Source organism: Clupea harengus, chromosome 17 (genome assembly GCF_900700415.2).
Source record: "Clupea harengus chromosome 17, Ch_v2.0.2, whole genome shotgun sequence".
Taxonomy (NCBI): domain Eukaryota; kingdom Metazoa; phylum Chordata; class Actinopteri; order Clupeiformes; family Clupeidae; genus Clupea; species Clupea harengus.
In genome coordinates, this window is record NC_045168.1 from 27,241,035 (window position 1) to 27,263,491 (window position 22,457).

Genomic DNA, 22,457 nt, shown 5'->3' on the forward strand with positions numbered 1-22,457 from the left:
TCAGAATGTGACCACTGTGCAGAGGAAGTAGAAAGAGAGAGAGAGAGAAAGGGAAACAGAAACAAGAGTGAGAAAGAAACAGAGAGAGAGAAAGAGAGAGAGAAAGAGAGAGAGAAAGAAAGAAAGAAAGAAAGAAAGAAAGAAAGAGAGAGAGAAAGAGAGAAAGAGAGAGAGAGAGAAAGAGAGAAAGGGGAACAGACAGAGTGAGAGTGAGAAAGAAACAAGGAGTGAGAGTGAGAGAGAGAGAGAAAGAGAGAGTGTATGTGTGTGTGAGTGGGGACGTTATGCATGTTAGAGAGAGAAAGAGAGAGAAAGAGAGAGTGTATGTGTGTGTGAGTGGGGACTGCATGTTAGAGAGACGATCTGATACCCAGAGTTGGTCGTCCATGCCAGGCGGGTTCTTCTTGACGAAGGCACCGTAGTAGGTGGCAATGTTGCGGTGGTGGGAGTACTTCTTCAGCATGTTGATCTCCGCCTTGATTTCCTCTTCCTCATCCTTTTGGAGAGTAAAAAAAAGAGGGTTTCACAAAAGTGATAGAGAGAAAGAAAGAGAACGAAAGATGTAAGTGGGAGGGTGTGTGAGAGAGTGAGAGAGAGAGAGAGAGAGAGAGAGAGAGAGAGAGAGAGAGAGAGAGAGAGAGAGAGGAGCTGTCAACTGGTGCATGTGTGAAAAAGACGGGGAACGACCAAAAAAGACAAGAGGTGATAAAAGCGAGACGAGAAGAGGAAAATCATCCACAGAAAGAAAGTGATGAAGGAATTGAAGAGAGAAATTGAGGAATGAAAGAATGATAGCAAGAGAGTGAGTGTGTGAAGGTGAAAAAAGAAAAGAGATAAAAAAAAAAAGGACAGAGAGGAAGAGTTGGAGAGAGATCCGCTGCAGACTTACTCCGGTGACATCCATGACCTTGATCGCAGCGAGCTGCCCCGTCTTGACATGGCAGCCCTGGGAAAACAGAACGAGACCTGTCAATCAATCGCCCTCCCCTCGCACGGTTATTAAAAGACACGAGGGACAGGTTTAGAAGCGAGAGTGCTGTGTGTGTGCGCGCATCTGTGTGTGTGTGTGACAAGAACACACACATCCTCCGGAGGACCATGCCAGCTTTTTGGCAGTCACATCATTGTGTAATATCGAAATAAATAAAAAAAATAATAAAAGAAACTGCACCCTTCCAAGAACGACTGAAACAGACCCAAAAGTCAGTGTGAGTGGTCTTGGCTTGTGACGGCGCCATTTTTTTTTTCTTTTCCTGGTGACACCAGATGACTATTCTGTTTGGATTGGACGGACAGCCAAAAAAAAAAAAAAGCTATTATGCAACACCACTATACTGGGCGGTGGAATTCTGGGATAGCACAGTGGAATGTGGAAATGAAAGGAGCTGCATATTGTTCTTGATAGCTGAAGGGATTTTCCGCCTGTATTCCTTGTTTCCTCCAGAGCACACCGTGCCAGGACCATACGTTCAACAACAGTCCCAGAGAGTCAAACACACACACACACACACACACACACACACACACACACACACACACACACACACACACACACACACCATACGTTCAACAACAGTCCCTGAGAGTTAAAAACACTGAACAGGAACACAGATAAGGCCATCACATTGTGTGTGTGTGTGTGTGTATCACCTGGGCGACTGGTATCCAGGACAAATAAAGTCCACTCTCCACTGTGCTGGCACATGCGCACACACGCGTGCGCACACACACACACACACACACACACACACACACACACACACACACACACACACACACACACACACACACACACACACACACACACACACACACACACACACACACACACACACACACACACACACACACACACACACACACACACACACACAGAGGAATGCTTCACTCTGCTGACTCTCAGTGGAGCCTGTCCGTGCCTACTCCTCTGAATGCATTATGCACAAACGCCAGCGCTTTCATCCCCAACAGGGGGAGAGAGAGAGAGAGAGAGAGAGAGAGAGAGAGAGAGAGAGAGAGGCAGGGAGCTGCCGACGAGCCGAGCGAATGAGACAGAAAGAGAGAGCGCGAGCGAGAATGAGAGAGAGAGAGAGAGAGAGAGAGAGAAATAGCGAGAGAGTAGGACAGAGCTAGAGAGAAAGAGAGGGGGGGGGAAGGAAGTGTGAATGGAAGGAAGGGAGAGATAGAGAGAGAGAGAGAGGGGGGGGGGAGAGGAAGGATGTGTGAATGGAAGGGAGAGATAGGAGAAGTTAAAGGGAGCCTGAAACCCCTACAGCCCCTGCGACAGACGTTCCCCCCCCCCCCTCCCGCCCGGGCCCCCCCTCTCCCGCCCGTCCTCATTAACTGCTTTTCCATCGACGGAAAGTATTAATGAGCTCAGGCCAGAGCGTGGAGGTCAGGGCAGCCGGAGCGTGGCGCTGGCCCAGCCTCACACACACACACAATGTAGTGGCCCAGCCTCACGCCTCCAGAGCAGGGGGAGGTGCTGGAGCGGCAGCCGATATGCCCCCGACATGACCCCGACCCCTGCGGCCTTGGGACAGGACAAGCGGGCCACCTTCACCCAGCACACACACACACACACACACACACACACACACACACACGGGACAGGACAAGCGGGCCCCCTTCACCCAGCACACACACACACACACACACACACACACACACACACGGGACAGGACAAGCGGGCCCCCTTCACCCAGCACACACACACACACACACACACACACCCAGCACACACACACACACACGGGACAGGACAAGCGGGCCACCTTCACCCAGCACACACACACACACACACACACACACACACACACACACGGGACAGGACAAGCGGGCCCCCTTCACCCAGCACACACACACACACACACACACACACACACACACACACCCAGCACACACACACACCCAGCACACACACACACACACACGGGACAGGACAAGCGGGCCCCCTTCACCCAGCACACACACACACACACACACACACACACACACACACCCAGCACACACACACAAACACACACACACGGGACAGGACAAGCGGGCCCCCTTCACCCAGCACACACACACACACACACACACACACACACACACACACACACACACACACACAGGACAAGCGGGCCCCCTTCACCCAGCACGTCCTCATCTGTGGGCCACGCCACGCCACACTGCACACATGATCTCCACTCATTACAGGTCAGCTCTGGCACGTGAACAGCAAACAGGGTGACCCTTTTCTATTGGCACAGATCCACACACACACACACACACACACACGTCACACAAAAGCAGGTTTACTGTAATACAGTAGAAATACAACCGCGACAGAAGCCATATTACAGCCATCTAGTCTAATTCATTACATCTGGGTCGAAAACTTCACTAGGACACTAGGAGAGCCTGTGAAGTGTGTGTGAAAATGTGTGTGTGTAAGAACCTGTGAAGTGTGTGTGAAAATGTGTGTGTGTAAGAACCTGTGAAGTGTGTGTGAAAATGTGTGTGTGTAAGAACCTGTGAAGTGTGTGTGAAAATGTGTGTGTGTGTGTGTGTGTGTGACGTGTGTGTGTGTGTGTGTGTGTGTGTGTGTGTGTGACGTGTGTGTGTGGTGTGTGTGTGTGTGTGTGTGTGTGTGTGTGTGTGTGTGTGCGTAAATTAGGGCGAGAAGGGAGAGAGATGAAGGTGCAGAGACACGCATTCGGGTTGCTAGACACCTTTCAAAAAAGATCTCATTAATGTATTTGCAGACCGAATGCGTTTGTCAGAGGACTCTTGCATAACTCGCTGCTTTGCATATATTCTCACACTGTGCCTGACGGTGCTGCTATAAAAAGTGTGTGTGTGTGTGTGTGTGTGTGTGTGTTGCTATAAAAAGGAACATCATCCCAAAAGCTCCAGAACCAAATCTGGCAGGCCAGCTCCATAACACTGACCCCCCCCCAAACACGACTCTTCAAACTCACTCGGAGGAAACACCGTGTTACCATTCACACACATCACCTGCACTAGAGTACAAGAGCATTTTTAGTCAAACCAGCAGCTGTCTAGTACGAAGGTGGGAGCACAGATGAGCCCTGTGGTTATGCAGTAGGTGAAGTGTTCAGCTCAGGCAACAAATTAAACCACCAACCCCCAACCCCCCCCACCCCACCCCCCCCACGAGCAGACACAGACACCTCACCCCCCACCCCCCCACGAGCAGACACAGACACCTCACCCCCAGCCCCCCACCCCCCACGAGCAGACACAGACACCTCACCCCCCCCCCCCCCCACGAGCAGACACAGACACAGACACCTCACCCCCAGCCCCCCCCCCCCCCCCACGAGCAGACACAGACACCTCACCATGCAGCTTGGTACAGATGCAAAAACAGAACATTCTCCTGTCCGTCCGTGACCGAGACGGACGGTTCACTTGGTCCCCGGGCGCTGAGAAGCTGCCCACTGCTCCTGGAGGGTCCTGGAGGAAGGATGGTTCCGGGATGGGTCAAATGCAGAGCGTACATTTCACAGCGACCTCAGGCCGGCGTGTGTTTGTGTGTGTGTGTGTGTGTGTGTCCTGTGTCGCCTCCATAAAATACACGTGTGTGTTGCAGTGTGCCGCTTGTGGCAATAAAAGAACTGACGGAAGTCAGCCTTGTTTGTTTTTTTATGAACACACGATGGACTGCGGATGTGAACAGACTGTTCTCTCCTCACCTCACCTAGCCTCCTCCTGCCGGCCCCGACTACACGGCATTGCATAATCAGAATAATTACTCATGGTCATAAAACGCTGAAATTAAGGGAGGGAATTTTGCCTTTCAAACAAAAGAAGTGAGATGAACCTTTAAATATGCGAAAGCCCTTTTTGCAGATTTGTTTTATGTGTGCATATTTCCGTGTGTGTCTTGTGTCCCTGTGTACTGACTGTTTGTCTATTTGTGTGTACTTGTCTGCATGCATATGTGGTCGTCTATTTCGATATGTGAATTTGTCTCCATTGGTCTCATTGTGTGTGTGTGTGTGTGAGTGTGTTATGTGTGTGTGTGTGTGTGTGTGTGTGTGTGTGTGTGTATTGTCTGCCCATGTTTTCTCTGTACAGCTGTTGGTAAAGGTAATGCTGCTGTTCAGCATGTTGTGTGCGGCGGCCATTGCTGTGCTGTTTCATCATAGTGCCTGTGTGGGAGAGTGTGCCATCCTTTTTTCGCCTCTCTAGCACATACACTCCAACACAAGCAGGCTGTCTGGCAGTGGTCACGGAGTCACGGGCGCGTGTGTGTGTGTGTGTGTGTGCATGTGTGCGTGTGTGTGTGTGTGTGTGCGCGCGCGCGCGTGTGTGTCTGTGTGTGTGTCTGTGTGTGTGTCTGTGTATCTGTGTATCTGTGTGTTTGTGTGTGTGTGTGTCTGTGCGTGTGTGTGTGTGCATGTGTCTGAGTTTTTTTTATGCTTTCAGAACCATGATCACAAGACTGTGGAATATCACTGAAAAATAGGAAGTCACAATTAATCTACCAGCGTCTGCATGGGAGTTAAGTCAGGGTGCAATGGCAACGCACACACACGCCCACGCACACAACCACATATACACACTACTTCCCCTCTGTAGCCTAGCAACAAGGTTGGCAGGTTTGCGAGGCGGGCGGGCGGACGGGCGGATAGAGGAGGAAGAGAAGTTGGAGGAGGAGGAGGAGGAGGGTTCACACTACTGGCCAGACAGACTGCTTGGGCTGGTGAGGCATGCGACCTGCCACGACCCACATGGCATCGGCGTCAATAAACCCCCCCACACACACACACACACACACACACACACACACACACACACACACACACACACACACACACACACACACACACACACACACACTGCCCAGAGATAAAACACGCGCAGAAACAAGCCAGGGCAAGGGGTGACTTACAGTGTGAAAATCTACATTCACACTGCTGCACAAATACATTCACAGATGCACTGTGTTGAAAAGAGCTTAAGAATGCATGCTTGCACATATGTAAGCCCACATGCAAGCACGCATGCAAGCACACATGCAAGCACACATGCAAGCACACATGCAAGCACACATGCAAGCACGCACGCGTGACCTTTTGTGTGTATGGAGCTCAAGAGGCTGAGCTACTGACAGCAGAAGTTAACTCCGAGTTTAAAATGGAGAGAACTATGAGCCTGGGTGTCAATCCCCTCCAACACAGCGAGGGGCAGCGCTGGCAGCAGGGAGCGCTGGTGATGAAGGAGATGGAGGAGACACAAGGGTGGAGTAAAACAAGCGCTGGGCAAACCCTGGCTCAGAATCATCCACGAGATGATTAATGGGAAGCATGGTCGGGCACCATTGACAAACGGCATTTATCTTGCCAAGCCAGGCTGGCGGCAGAAAATCTTTAGGAGCGTTCGAAAAGCTCAAGCTATCAAGCTGCTGCTGCTGCAACTGTCTGAAAAGGCTGCACTGCCTGTTTGCTTTTTTTTTTATTTCTTTTTTTGCTTTTCTCTGTCAGGTTCATTCATACACGCCTTTATCTGTTTGGTTGTCAGTCTTTTACAGGGCTGCCTGTCTGTCTGTCTATGTGGAAGAGTGTCTGTCTGTCTATCTGTCTGTGTGGGAGAGTGTCTGTCTGTCTGTCTGTCTGTCTACTTTTGCTTATCCATCGGTCTTATTTTCCAGTCTGTCTCTGTGTCAATCTTTCCCCAGTTCATCCTGCTCTCTTAAATGGCACTACATGTGAGCCTGGAGACATTTGGCCGCGATGCTGCACACTCTGACCCAGAATTCATCTCTCCGTACACTAGGGCACTGTCTTTTAATGGAGCTCCCAGCCTCCCCAAGATGCCATGCCAGAAAGAGTATGGCGGCCCACCTGGGAATCGCCCAGCGCACATATCCAAACCCCTGGCCACTCACCGAATGACCCATTAGGGCCTGGCTTTAAAAACAACACACACACACAGGCTGCTTAGAGCACTCTTCCAGTGGAGGCCGGAGACACGGCAGTCCCTCTCGAGGCAGACCCGCCCATCCCAAAAGCAGCCAGTGTTCATATGAGCCTGACTGTCCTCTAATGATGGGAGACAAGGCTCCAGGATTGATCTAACTTTATGTGAATACAGCGCATAGGGATCCAGCTCTTCTGCCATAGCGACCTGGCCATCTGGGAGAGAAGAGAGAGCAAGAAGGCAGGTTGTGAATGGGTGGCACGTAAGTATGTGTGTGTGTGTGTGTGTGTCTGTGCGTGCGTGTATGTGTATCTGTGTGTGTCTGTGCGTGTGTGTGTGTCTGTGTGTGTGTGTGTGTGTATCTGTGTGTGTCTGTGCGTGTGTGTGTGCGTGTGTGTATGTGTCTGTGTGTGTCTGTGTGTGTGTATCTGTGTGCATGTGTGTGTATATATGTGTGTCAGTGCATGTGTGTGTGAATGAGTTGAGTGTGTATGTGGGTGCGTGTGTGTGTGTGTGTGTTTTGGGTGTGTTTAGTATGGGGGAGATTGCAGCTCCAGTATGAAAAAGCCCCGCTCAGATTAACCCAGTTCCACCGCTGCCTCTGACTCGGGCAGACGCTCGCAGCGGCAAGCAGTAAGCAGCGAGCAGAGAGAGAGAGAGAGAGAGAGAGAGCAGAGCGGCCAGAGTGGACAGGCTCTCCCGTTACGCAAGACCAGATAGAGCCCAGTGAAGCTGGGTCAGCCGCACCAATCCATTCTGTTTAACGAGCCAGTTTCAGCAGGGAAAAAAGATGGGCTTTATTATTAACCAGAGAAGCACATCCAGCCAGCCACTCCTCTCAACGAACCCTTCCCCCACACCACACACACACAGCAGAGCAGAGCGGAGTGGAGCGCAGCGCAGAACATCACCACCAAATAGAGCAGGACAACGCAGAGCCACAGGGCTTCATCAATGGGAACGCACAGGGTAGAAAATGAGCCGCTTTTTTCTTCTTCTTCTTTGAGCGTACAAATATCACAGATCCTGAGAGAGAGAGAGAGAGCGAGAGAGAGCGAGAGAGAGAGTGTAGCTCTTCGTTGTCAGCGAAGCGGATTTACATTCTTGGGTTGTAAAAGAGTCTGATGATTCAAGAGGGAAAATAACATTTAAAAAAAAAAAAACGAGAAAGCAGGAGGAATGATTTCCGCATATCTAGTCACGTTGTTGTGAATCAGCGGGCTGACTCTTCACAGAGACTTCTGCGCTCTTACTTTGACAGTTCTCTGGCTGCCTATTGACTCGTCCACACACGGCTTCCCAATGTGCATTAAAGGGAACAAGAAGAGAAGGAACTGACATTTCTTTTTACCGAGACACTAATTAAAAAGCCTTTTATTTATCCTCAGATTGCCAAGGCATTCGCAGCTGTGCTTGGCTCATATACTGTATTCACATAAACCACATTCATCTCTCCACAATTCGCCTTAGACTGACGGCTTGTACGGTGTTTAATTGCTTTCACAGAACTATTTGATCGATGATCGGATCACGTATTTTCTTCAGGAAAAAAAAAAAAGAAGATGACACATTATCCTTCAGAAAGATCACTGCCGTTGGATAAGTATAGGAAATGAATAGGGTATTAGAAAAGATCTTCGGAGCTCGATTCACAGTATTAACATGTGGGGTGAAGAAATGAGAATTCGCCCACACACAAGTGATCAAGAAGATTCTATGGCTTTTTCCCCCTTATCCTCAAGGCTGCACAGTGACACTTGCGCTAACGACACCACAGCCAGCAGAGCAGCAGCATGGCCTGATGGGAATATGACGGCAACAACACAAAGCCAGGAACAGGGACCCTCTGACCTGCGGATGAAACCGCTGTTGCTCCTGTATATTAAAGCAGAGATTTGTTTTGGCCGCTCAGGGAAGCACTGCAACTGGGTTCAAAGGGTTGTGTGGTTGACAGTCGTAACGCACTGGCATTAATATTTATAAACTCTTGCCTTGATTTGTTACCTTTTCTTTCTATCTTCCTTTCTTTGTCTCTCTCAGTTTCTCTCAGGCCATTTCCCGCCTGTAGTGCGCACTGCCATCACATTAAGGATGTAATTTCGGCGGTAAATCTCCCTCCCTTATTAGAAACGTTTCACATGCTTCAGACATCCGCTGACCTTTAGGAAAACACGCACTGCCTCGTCACCGAAGAAGCTGAACATTTCCACCACTTCCGCGACTACAGCTTTATGCACATGACTTTCTGCAAGTGGGTATGATTTTAGGCCTTTGATTTTACCCTCCGACAACTGACACTCTAACAGGACTGCTGTTTGCCATTGGGCTTGTTTTGGGAAAAAAGTGCCCTTATGCCCCTAGAAGGGAAGGGGCCTAATTGTTTGTTTTTTCTTGCTAAAGCCCAACGTGACTCACACCTCCTCATCCAACTGCCAGAGGGGGTAGACCAGAGAGACTCACACCACTGAGCAGGAATGTGAGAGGACAGGACTGGCCATCCAAACAAGAAGAAGGACCAGCAGGAGGACCTTTGGAATCTCTGCTGGCTGTTTGTGGAGGTTTGAAGAGGTTAGGAAGTGAGAGGTGCCAGCACTGAAGTGTTCCCTCAACTGTGTACTCCTGATTTGAGGGATCCTATGCAGTGTCTTAGCATCATCGTCAGCAATGTCACCGGTCGGAGGGATAAAGAGACAGAGAGAGAGAGAGAGAGAGAGAGAGAGAGAGAGAGAGAGAGAGTGTGAGTGAGTGAGTGAGTGAGTGAGTGAGTGAGAGAGAGAGAGAGAGAGAGAGGGGTTCTCTTGGGCATTTCTGTCACAGAATTGGGTCAATGTCATTTGAAATAAGTCCTCAGAACCAGATAGCACGTTGCCCAGCTGCAGCTGGTATGGCATCCAGTCCCCGTGTCATTCCTCTGTTTAAGAGTGTGAGGTAGAATGATACGTTTGTTCATTAAACTATAGGCATCAATAAAGCGGTACAAATCATAGCAGACGACCCAAAATGAGTGAAAAATACCTGATGGACACTTTAATGATGTCTCAGAAACGTTGACACCATGATGCATGTGTGAATCAGACACAGGCACAGGCACACACACAGGCACACACACAGGCACACACACACACACACACAAATGTGACCCCCCTGGGGAGGCTAGTTGAAAATGAGCCTTTTAGCAAAATCAAGCACATTTACAATAGCCATAAGTGCTGTCCACTACTCCCATCTACACACACACACACACACACACACACACACACACACACACACACACACACACACACACGCACGCACGCACGCACGCACGCACACACACAAAGAGGTCTTTCAAATGACTTGCAGATCCTGCCAGTAACAGTCTGACAAAGCTTTCAAACGCACTCATAGGCCATTTTACTGTGATTCCCCTAGCACTGATCAATGCTCCTGATCCTGATCCTGTCGGTGGGTCATCCATCAGTGCGTGGTGCTGTGTGAGAACAAGGCCAGTTAAGGGCTGTGGGTGAGAGCAGACATGACTGATGGGAGCTCTACATCACCGAGGCTTCGGCTGAGGCGGTAAACCCCTCTCACAAGGGCCTGATCTGAGCCGGCTCTTTAATCAACACACACTACACACACACACTGTAGCCTTTACATAGGAGCCTACCATAGAGACTGTTTAAATGGTAGCCTATCCAGGAGGACGGTTGGTGCTATGGGCTCTTGTTGAAAAGATCATCCTTAAAAGCGCCTAGGAGCATAAAAACACATAGGTCCTGACATGTTGCTGCATTCCTGAACCTTGAAGCAAGAGTTGTTCTAAACTGCAAGCAGGTACATGCATATCTGACAGAGAGAGGCCTGAGTGTTGTGAGTGGTAGCCAATGATACGCCTGAGAAGAAAAAAAAAAAAAAAGAAAAAAAAAATGCCAATGAAAACTGTGCCAACAGGTATGGAAGGTGTGAAGAAACTATAATTAACCTTTTCCCACCAACTTTGCAGTGGGGTGTAACCCTAGATATAGTTACAAGGATGTTGAATTACACGCCATTTTGGAAGCTGTGGCCAGATCTTACCTTGTACACTTGACCATAAGTTCCATTCCCAACGAGTTCCACCAGCTCGAATATGCCTGCAGGGTCCTGTAAAGACAAAAACAACAGTTTAAAGAGCCTGGAAGCTGCACTGAGTCTCTCAAGCACATACCATTAAAGGCTCATTAGCTCTTAATTTGGTTTGCGAGAGTATCTAAAACCTTCTCGAGACGCGTCTCGTATTGGGCACGTCATGGCTCGGAAAAACTCAAGTCTTTCAGATAGTTTGATATCAGCTATCTTAATATTTGTTCCCTGCAAGGTCATGCTTGTGGAGTCTTGTTTGTGCTTCTAAAAGAGCAGGCTCTCTTCCCTGACAAAGTGATTTACTCTCAAATGTGTCAGACACATCAACATGTCACACAAGATTCATCACATCCGATTATACTCCCACCCCAAATGTTATTATATCTTAAAGAGTATTAGATATCCCAACTCTGACAGAACAAATGTTATTATATCTTAAAGAGTATTAGATAACCCAACTCTGACAGAACAAATGTTATTATATCTTAAAGAGTATTAGATAACCCAACTCTGACAGAACAAATGTTGCAAATCAGAACAGTTGTTAGAGGAAACCTAATTCTCCAGGAGCATATAATAAATGTCAAATAATTCGATCAATACTAAAAAAAGAAATACACTTCTGTGTTCTTAAACATATTCACCAGGATATTTCTTTGTTTTTTTGATTGATGCATCAGAGAACACCTTTGCTGTATATCCCTCAACAGTTCTTCATTCCTCATTGCAACTTCCTCATTCACACCCATGTGATTCATACGCTCTGAGAGGTCAACTTGACACTAGACTACTGTACAGACAAATGGTATGATTGTCCATGAAGAGGATTTCAGTAAAGATTTCTGTAGGTGGGAAAAACCCTGTTTTCAATCACCAAGAGAGGTTTGTGTTAAGCAACCACTGTTGATAACATGTACAGCGTATGTGCAGTCAAAAGTGAAGCAACCAGACGGAACTGAGTAGTAAAATAGTGGCAATTTAACCAAATACGGCCGGTTCCAATTGGTTACTACTTACTGCGCAGACCCTGGCTGCAATTTTGCCAATATGGCCGACCAGTTTTGCTTTAATTTCTCCATATTGTAAGTGCATGGCGCCATCATGACACCGTGCTGTCCATCATTTTACAGTCACTGGTGTTATGATCGTGTCACTTTCAGTACACTCGAACCTGTCATCATTGCTAAGTTGGTTGTAGGGATACTGTGCCCAACGTAGAAAAAGTACAACGCTGCAGAAAGAAAGAAATGAACCAGAACTATGTGTAGAGCTTCTCTAACAATGAGCAGGACAGGAAAGGTTGCCATGGAAAATCCAACAATAGCTGCCATTCAACGCACAGGAGGTGGAGAAGAGTGCTTCAACTTTGTGATCCGCTTCTCTTCTCTCAACTAAGCCATATCGGGCAAGGTCGAGGAAGGACACAGCTGAAAGAGGAAGCAGGTGAAGAGGATAGCGGGTAAGGGAGAAGAAGGGACTGAAAACTCAGGGAAAGAAGAGTGCTGGGACTAACAGGCCCTATCCTGCAGGTGATTTTAGAAAGCAGTGCAACTTTAAAAAGTGCTTAGGGTTGTGCACTTAGGAATTATCCAGTGGGACTTTTAATAACACACGCCTCTGTCAGTCTGTTCTCAAGATATCCACGCCAACATTCAAGAGCACCAGAGCCTCGATAAGTGTGGCGTGTGGACGTCAAACCCGGCTGTTTATTTTAAAGTAAACATGAGGTTGCGCTACCAAGGGATTAATAGCATCTTGATGAGCATCAAGCATTGACACGCTCAGCAGGGGGCGGATGCAGAAGGCCGAGCTTAGTGGCAATCTTTCGAGCCGAGCATGACTTCTAACAACCCAGTCACTAAGTACGTGTGGTTAAACTGGGTCAGGCTCACAGCCGGTCTCTCGTTTTTTTTTTTTTGATTCAGACAGCAGACTCTCTCTCCAACATGACGTCACGTGCACCGCCACGGACTCACATCAGCACAGACCCCTGGGGGTTGATGGGTAAAGGGAGCCGCCCCCCATCTGTCCCGTTTTGGATGGTTCACAGAGAGGAGACCATGACAAAATTCAAATGACAACAGAATAGTGATACATGTATCTGAAAAAAAAAAAAAAACAGCCTTGTCACACCTGGAGAGAGAGTACAGCTATGGCTAAATGTGTTATTAATGAATACTAATGAGGACAGCATACAGATCACATAGTATGGCATTCTAGCATAGCATTAGAAATGAGAAAGCCTGCCAAATTTGTGTCAGAGATACATTTCAGTTCGGGTGAATTCAGTTACTATGATGTCAAAGAGTACTAACTGACAAAAACATCCTGAATCTTACTAGTATTATGCCTACTAATACTGGGAAAATAACAATTCTATCAGGTATTAAAAAAAAGACTTTAATCCTTCACAGAACGCATCTAGGTTCTGCTGTTTTATCCCACTGTCCAAAGACTTACCTTTATAACATTAAAGCAACCTGACCTGTAGTCGGTAGTTCAGGGTATAAAAAAAAAAAACCTTGCTACGTCACCCCACAGTGCACATACACAGCACTTTATAATTCAATTCAATTCAATTCAATTCAATTCAATTCAATTCAATTCAATTCAATTCAATTCAATTCAATTTATATAGCGCCATAACAATATAATTGTCTCTAGGCGCTATACAGAGCCCAGAGCCTGAAACCCCCTTGGTGCAAGCACAATGGCAACACAGGCAAGAAAAAAAACTCCCTAAACCTTAAGCAGACCTTATATTTCACAACCTTATAATTCATGATCTGGGATGAGAGGAGGTGTATGGAGCCATGCTCTGGAGCATCTATATTGAGGGGGGTTACTGTGATCTGATTTGCCTCCCCAAAGCTATTTCACTCTGATATGCCATCAGGGCAGATGGGCTGTGGCAGCCAACCCCCATCAGGAGGACCTCTCAGATGGTCTCGAGTCACCAGAGGACCTCTCCACACCTGAAGAGAGATTTCAAAGAGGCTCATTTCAACTCCTACTTCTACAACGCACACCGTGTGGACGACTCCTATCCACCATGTGGAGGACAGTCTCCATCCCATATACTGTATGCGTTGTGAATGTCTGTCCTATATGTCCTATATGTCGCAAACTTGGATTGCAACATGTTTGGATAAACAAACACCAAAAAAAAAAAAAAAACAAGAAGAAAAGGAGAAAAAGCAGAAAACGAGCGGCATCCATCAGAGGCTGTGAAGCCAGAGAGAGCAGAGCGCCAGAGAGAGCAGAGAGCCAGAGAGAGCCAGAGAGAGCAGAGAGAGCAGAGAGAGCAGAGAGAGCAGAGAGAGCAGAGAGAGCAGAGAGAGCAGAGAGCAGAGAGAGCAGAGAGCAGAGAGAGCAGAGAGAGCAGAGAGAGCAGAGAGAGCAGAGAGCCAGAGAGAGCAGAGAGCAGAGAGAGCAGAGAGAGCAGAGAGCAGAGAGAGCAGAGAGCCAGAGAGAGCAGAGAGAGCAGAGAGAGCAGAGAGAGCAGAGAGCAGAGAGCAGAGAGAGCAGAGAGCAGAGAGAGCAGAGAGCCAGAGAGAGCAGAGAGCAGAGAGAGCAGAGAGAGCAGAGAGAGCAGAGAGAGCAGAGAGAGCAGAGAGCCGAGAGAGCAGAGAGAGCAGAGAGCCAGAGAGAGCAGAGAGCAGAGAGAGCAGAGAGAGCAGAGAGCCAGAGAGAGCAGAGAGCAGAGAGAGCAGAGAGAGCAGAGAGAGCAGAGAGAGCAGAGAGCAGAGAGAGCAGAGAGCAGAGAGAGCAGAGAGCAGAGAGCAGAGAGAGCAGAGAGCAGAGAGAGCAGAGAGAGCAGAGAGCCAGAGAGAGCAGAGAGCAGAGAGAGCAGAGAGAGCAGAGAGAGCAGAGAGCAGAGAGAGCAGAGAGCAGAGAGAGCAGAGAGAGCAGAGAGAGCAGAGAGAGCAGAGAGCAGAGAGAGCAGAGAGCCAGAGAGAGCAGAGAGCAGAGAGAGCAGAGAGAGCAGAGAGAGCAGAGAGAGCAGAGAGCCAGAGAGCCATGCCTCCCACTGCCTTGTCTCTAACAGGAGCCTGATTTCCCATGGTGGCCCTGGGAGCGTGTTCAGTGGCTTTAAATTACACGCCATTACGGCTGTTCCTTCCTCCATTACAGGGAAATAACACCATAACTCAACCCGCTCCGAGGAGCGCAACACAGGGGCAGAGAGAACAGAGGCGGTCCTCACCACTCTCCAGAGGGCAACACCTCAGGCGGGCACGACAAACAGCCAGAGACCCTGGAGTAGGGCACTGCCAGCTAACACTGGCACAAAGAGAGAGGAGAGCTTTGATGGATGAGGCGATCACTGTGGGCACTTTCGCTAGGCTAGCTGAAACTTTCAATTGGAAAATGTGAATGACGTGACTGGGCCAACTGTCTCAGACATGATTTATCATGTAGAAGGGGGGAGACAAATGGGCACTTTTTTTTGTTGTGTTTTGTTTTGGTTGTGTCACCCATCTTAACATCATCTGCTAGTCATGTTTGTGTCTGTCCATTTGTTTGCTTTGGGGGTTAGGATTAGGGATTAGGGATAGCTAGGGTTGTTGATTCTGCGTTACATCACTCAACTCCCCAATTTTGGTTATCTGAAAGAGCTCTTCTACTCCGTTGCACTGAACGGACCATAAGCCAGGAGATTTCAGCGGCTAATTAAAATGAGAACAGTAAATCTTTTGTGAAGCCGCTTGGTGTTTAAAGTATTTGTTGAAATGGGTGCGGTTGAGTGGGAATCCTTTCAGGTCACAAAGACCTAACAACCAGTGATGACTTAGACAGCAAAGGTAGCTGTAGCTATAAATGAAACCGGGGCTTCTGAAACACTGAGATGAAGCATCACCATCTTGTCAGTCCCTCCAGGATCTTGCAAGGGTTTGTTGTGATTGCTGCTGTGGCCAAAAGTGATGGAATTCTCTGCAGGAATTGTCAAAAATTGCGGTTCAAATTGAATTGAATTTGTGATCATCTGTGAACATGCAAGATGGTTACATCCTGGAGGGGCCTGATCTGCTGAGTGACTGAGAGACCCGTGAGTGCACATCTGGTCTAACCACAGACCATATCAGCCCCCCCCTCACCTCAAAAACAACAAAACAAAATGGAGGCACACACATCTCTGCATGAGCTCCAGGACAAGAAGACAAACACAGAGCACTTATAGCTGAGGCGTGCTGATTCCTGAGGGGACCTGCGGGGATCCGCTCGACACTGGACAACTACATTTAAAGGTGCCGTCTGCAATTCTTTTCAGCGAATTGCCCCTCACAGTCCTCTAACGGTCCATTCAGTGTGTACGCCCAGAATAACTCTGGTATTCATATACAGACCTAGATCTGTAAATGGGAAATATAGTGGCTCAGACTGAACTATGACCCATTCCTGTCAATCAACACGTTGCTTTAGAAGCAAGGGAGGAAAGGGTGTCATTTCATTGGCTATCAAAAGGGGTTCATCTGAGGAAAAAAAAGGGTTCTTCGCCACTGAAATTATTTACGTGCACTCATTTGTCAGATGCGCTCATCCAAAGCAATTTACAGTCCACGGTGGGATTTCTTTTTGGTTTGTGTGTTAAATAAAATATGCATGCCCCCTTCTGAAATGAACTCCTGACCTTGGTATTGTTAGCGTGTTGCTCTGCCAGTTGAGCTACACAAACACTGGAAAACGCCTGTAAAAGCTAATGTTGAAAGAATGCACAAACCCTCCATCAGGCAAATGAGAACAGAGCCATTTCAGGTGATTCTATCGAGAGTGCAGGGAAAACAGGCTGTGATTCTTTAACTGAAAATGGAATCTTGACCTGGAAAAGTTGTGCAATCTGTTTGAGGGTCTCCTGAATCCAAAACCCCTCCCTAAGAAACAACAACCTCCCATGAGAGCATACCGTGCTAGTTATGGTACACCAGAGGGGTTTTAAACAGGAGGCATGTCACACACAGTATATTCCACAGTATAGCCTCTTTACATTATGCTTTCTACTCTCTACTTTTCGTGATTCACAGTAATGTGCCATAGTGTGTGTGTGTAGTGTGTGTGTGTGTAGTGTCTGCGTGTGTGCGTGCGTGTATGCGTGTGTGTGTGTGTGTGTGTGTGCGCAATTACTAATTTGTTTTACCATGACAGTATATAGGAGAAAGTTTGCTTTGTCCCAATACTGAAGTGCTGCTGACAATGGGGAAACCACATGAGATGATAGTGAAGGGCATCTGAATAGAGTAGTTATTCATGAGCTTACCTGATGAAGATTGGTCCTAGCAAGATCGAAAAATATCTGTCCCTCATTATGTGTGTCAACTCCAATTTCTAGTCTATGGGCCTACAGTCGAATGCTCTAGTTTGTAAAAGCTGTGTTCTTAGCGCTCAGAGTTCATGACCCTCACATCTGCCTGCCTGTGTCTTCTGTTAAAAATGAATAAAAAATAAAAAATAAACAAACAATTATACTTTTTCAAATTCAAGGTCATCCGAAAAACCTCCAAACCCACTTGGCATTAAAACCTCGGTGCTTCCGCTTTGTAAAACAATACCCCCATTTGGCAGCGTCTCCTGAAAGCAGGAGAAACACAGCAAACAGTAAAAAAAAAAAAATCACCTCAGATGTGGCGATCTGTTCCACATGAACATCTGTCTGCTTCAAAACAATAGTCACGTGGGGCCCCATGATAAGCTGCACTTGTTTAAAAAAAAAAAAGCTGGAATGTTGGGAAGTTGCCCTCTCATTCTTTATGAATACACATCATTAGATGTGACCTCAACAATCCCACTGAAATGTGTGCAGAGAGAATGGAGGGAAGAATATCTCTCTACTCTACTCAGCATCACCATCTGCCAACACCGACTATCTTCCCCTTTAGATGAGCCTGACATTTGGAAGTAAGGCAGGTAATCTCTTACTGTGCCCAGCCATTCACAAAGAATTACATCCAATCAGTCAGCAAACAGGCCACAGTCAAAATCCTGATCGCCCTCCCGACACTGGCATGGCGACAAGAGAGCGGAGAAGATTAATATTTGCACGGTGGCGGTTAATGGTGATGATGAGGAGGATGATGATGATGATGATGATGATGATGATGATGCGGAGTGGGCTAAACACGCTGCAGCTCGGCCAAAGCTCTGACAGCCACCCACCCACGTTCCTCCTTGGTACAGGAGAGCGAGCGAGCGAGCATGAAGGGTTCCCAGTGTGCGGCAGCGGCACGAAGGAGTCCAGGCTGCTCAGCGCTTGAGCAACACAGCCCTGGGGCCTCCAGCTTCCAGAGTCATCAACCGGAAAGAAAAAAAGTGCTGGGGTGGAGGAGTTGGGGCGGGGGGCTTTACAGACAAATACGGCCATGTAGCTCGTCTCTCTCTCTCTCTCTCTCTCTCTCTATCCGTTATTCTCTCTGCTGACAGCTCTCAGAGAGGTCCGCTCTCGGCGGCATTAATTATTCACAAAGCAAAATGCACGCCTGGCTCTTGTGTTCCTCCCATGTTTTCAAAACAAGCCGAGCATAGTCACAGTTCTGCGCCACCGACAGCCTCACAGAGCTCGGTGCTTATCTTCAGAGATTAATGTCCCAGACGTGGTGTACGCAGGAAAGCGTCTTCTTTGTTTTGGCCACACCGGTGAACACTCACCGACCAGAAAAAAATGAAGACTCACCACTGACTAAATCCAGGACAACTTTGGACTACACTGGTCAGTGATGCAGCTGCAAGCAAGACAATATTGGTGTCAAGCCATTCGCAGATGGGATGGCACTGTGCGTCTGTCTTTCTTGAGCTGCCCTGATCTCTCTGCTCTGAAAATCATTTCCCCCTAAAGTGGCATCTGTCCATCAGTCTGCTTTAAGCAGCGCTAAGAGAGTGTGCAACATCAAAATGCTTCCCCAGCTACGCAAGACCTTGTTCTCTGCCTCTACATGACCTATTTTTTCCACTGGCACCACTGATCCGGTGAGAGAGCGGCTCGCGCTCGTGGGCAGAGGCAAGAATGGCCAGGGCCACCGACGTTTCAAATCAAACAGTGATGTAATGGCATGCTCGCCACTTTAGACATAGCGAGAGAGAGAGAGAGAGAGAGAGGACCCTGTGAGGTCAAAAAACAACAGAAAGATGTGATGAGCATGCCAAACACCCACACAGAGATGAGTGTTGCTGTGTGCTACATGGAACTAAGCTCATTTAGGTCTCGTGTTCCAACACCACCTCTGGCCTCATCTCGCTTCTCAGAGAAAGCCATTGGTGGGTGCCCACTGTCACCTAAAAGCCCATAAAAACCTGACACTGGATGATGCAACACGATAGACCGGAATCTCCCATGTGATATTGGGTAAGTCTGTGATTTATGAGTGATCGCTCAGACAGTATCACTCAACTACACAACATTTTCCCTTGAAAAGAAGACATTGTCTGAGGAAAATAATGTCCCAATCAACCCCATTATACATCTGGAACCATACATTGTCTCTCTTTAAACTGAGGAGAAAACAACATATTATATTCCAAAAAGGATTTGGCCATTACAACTGTCCATTTGAGCTCATTCATAAGGCAGTTGCAAAGCGGGTGTATTCATAAGCACCTCTACTCTTGAGACGTCGTTTTAAAAATATCACTACAGTTCACTAGGGCAAAACCCACACAAACAGTTGAAGAGTCAAATGCACTCGCTACAACGCCCATCGTGTCCAGACTTGACTCGAGCGTTGCAGGTAAGATCGCGTTGCGTAACTAACGTGCCTGATGACTACGGCGACGCACGGTCTTTCATCTGGCTGAATTCAGACACCGTGAATACCCAAAGAGCTGGATTGTCTGAGAAGCTTAGTCCACCGCTCACGAGGCCCGCGGTCGGAGAGAGTGTCCACTCAGCCAGTGAATGTATGTCACAGGGAAATGATTTCTGAAAGGGGTGAACAAAAGAGAGAGGCTGAAGCCGCAACTGCAATACTGCCACAGCAGGAGTCTCTCAAGCCTACTGTACCATCTTTCCCCTGTGTGTGTGTGTGTGTGTGTGTGTGTGTGGTGTGTGTTTTGCTTACCATTCGGGGCGGCGCAGGAAACGGTGCATAACAACGCAAATTCATGATATAAACACATTGGCCTACACACACTTAGCATGGTGTTATGTTCTAGAATTACGCGTACAGAATATTCAGAAATTCAGACACAACTAGGAAGAATTATTCAGAGCATCGCCGCGTAGAAGATGGAGAGGTTACTACCATTTCTCAAAATGTCCTACAATGTGAACGGAGAATGTTGCAGCCGTTACATATCACATTTGATTCACATTTGCCCTACATTTTAAAGTAATCTCAACGCAAAAGACAGATCCCGCCGTTATTTGTCAAGAGATAACGACGACTCTATACATCGCGTGGGTGTTCTTCGTTCCAATTAGGCAACATTAGGCTAGCATGTAATACACATGACTATACTATTACAACATACTATTGCAAATGTTTTTTGTCGAATGCTCTGCAAAACAATATTATACGATAATGGTATATATACTGGCGTGCCGTTTTATATTGAGCTCAACATCGTGAAGGACTGTCAGGGAATTAAATCAGATGTGAATTCATGTGTAACTGCATCTTCAAAGAGATCAGATATACCCTCTTGTTCACAGTTGCATCATATCACATATTCATTTATCTTTGACACGATCGTCCTCTATTAAAGCTCAATAGACACTGGCGACTCGTGAGCTAGGCTGTGACATCTACAGGAGCGATCAGGTGCATGGCGCCGAGTATCAACCCCCATTTTGCCTACCATTAATGACAGAGATGCAAGACATATTCACGCACAGTAAAGCGGATTATTTGTGCTACTCACCCGCAGAGCCGAAAGGTCAATCTCGTCCAAACTTCTAGCGGGAGAATCGCTCGCCATGATTATCTTGCTTAATAAATTTCAAATTGATGACGCCAAAGAAATCATGTAGACTGAGTACAACATCCGCCTCGGCCACGGTGTTGAATCCTTGGCAGTAAAGCTTACACCCTCCGGATGGAATCTAAAGGATACCTTATAAACAGTTGCAATTCCCCCGTGATCCCGGGGGGAAAAAAACCGAGAATGAAACCGAAGGATCAGTGTCTCAGGTGCTACGTTAACGCATGTATGGAGGACATGCTTTGCACCGTTTACATCGCCCAGATGAACTATAACAAAATCAGGCAAAGCACAGGCGCGCACATACACGCATATCCTGGCCCGGCGGAAAAGTGTCAATCAAGAACGTTGTCGGGAGTGGTCAGGACAAGAGGCGGGCGGAGCTTCGGGAAACTCAGGATGCCTACAGTGTCATTACACGCCCACCCACGTAAAGATCTGTTCAACATCAGTAGCCTACACTTCTGTGTGAATGTAATCGTGTTTGTCTGTGGGTGAGACATTTGAATTTTTTTTGTGCAAACTAGGCTGGTAAACAGCTGGATTCGGTGACGGTTCACATTTGCGTATAGCCTAGGTGTGTGTCGGCCATGCTTTGACATTGCAGGTTATCGCCTGCAGTGTTGCAACATGCCAAAGCACCAGCTGCACATGGAGAGCATGAAATTAACTTCCTTAACCTTGAGATGAACTGGCTCGTTGTGGTGGTCACCCCCTGTAAAGACCCCTTTTACTTCATCAACAGGCACTCACTTTAAAACAAGTACATTAGAAGAATAAAAACATCAAACCATAATATTTTTTTGTGGATAATATCTTATACCCTGTATTAATGTGTGTATTCTTATATGGCATATTGCAAATGGAGCAATATGCAGGCTTCTCTTAAGGTCTTTGCCATTTATTGAGGGAAGCATAAGGAAATCACTGAATACAGATGGGCTGAAACGCTAGAGGGGTCTAATCTCTATATCACACATTTGGTAAAGAGGACAGATACGCTAAACAGACGACAGGGAACGACACGAGGCAATTACACAAAACACACAGAAACAGGAATAACAGAAATACACCCAAACACAAGCAGGGAAACACCAGTACTTTCTAAAAATGGAACATTAGACACGGGATCTAACATTAACATTCTCACTAACATACAGCATCATATGGTGAAACCACATCACACACATACACGGAAGCACACAACCCCCCCTTACACGCTACGTAGTGCCCCCACTAGGCTGGTCACTTGTCCCCAGCGACCCAAGCGTTTAACACCACGTCCCCTTGGGGAGCTTTGGTTGTTTGTGGTGACTAGACTGGGGCCGGTGAGGGTACGGGTCGGCCCCGGTGGAGAACCACTGGTCGATGCCGCTCAACCAGCTGCACCCTATACACGACGTCCAAGAACTGTTCTTGTCTCCGGGTGCAAAGTCTTCTCCTCGACAGTGGGCATCATACACCCGCTTCTTGATCGAGCTCCAGCCTCGGTCAACGCCTGCCTGGCCAGC

General features: G+C 47.6%; 1 protein-coding gene across 11 annotated transcripts in view; it reads right to left on the bottom strand.

Annotated features, from left to right (window-relative positions):
• Window positions 1–21,299, bottom strand: part of tnikb (TRAF2 and NCK interacting kinase b) — a 57,423-nt gene extending 36,124 nt beyond the window's left edge. For 6 of the 11 annotated variants that reach the window (XM_031584297.2, XM_031584295.2, XM_031584296.2 and 3 more), the window contains exons 1-4: window positions 20,887–21,299; window positions 10,993–11,058; window positions 890–946; window positions 371–496 (exon numbers count right to left, since the gene is read on the bottom strand). In XM_031584297.2, the coding sequence (XP_031440157.1) occupies window positions 371–496; window positions 890–946; window positions 10,993–11,058; window positions 20,887–20,943 (306 nt within the window). In that variant the 5' untranslated portion in view covers window positions 20,944–21,299. Of the gene's footprint in view, window positions 1–370; window positions 497–889; window positions 947–4,349; window positions 4,433–10,992; window positions 11,059–20,886 lie in introns of those variants that run through there. The other 5 variants (XM_031584302.2, XM_031584301.2, XM_031584304.2 and 2 more) reach the window with 3 other exon arrangements.
• Between the last annotated feature and the right edge of the window lie 1,158 nt (window positions 21,300–22,457).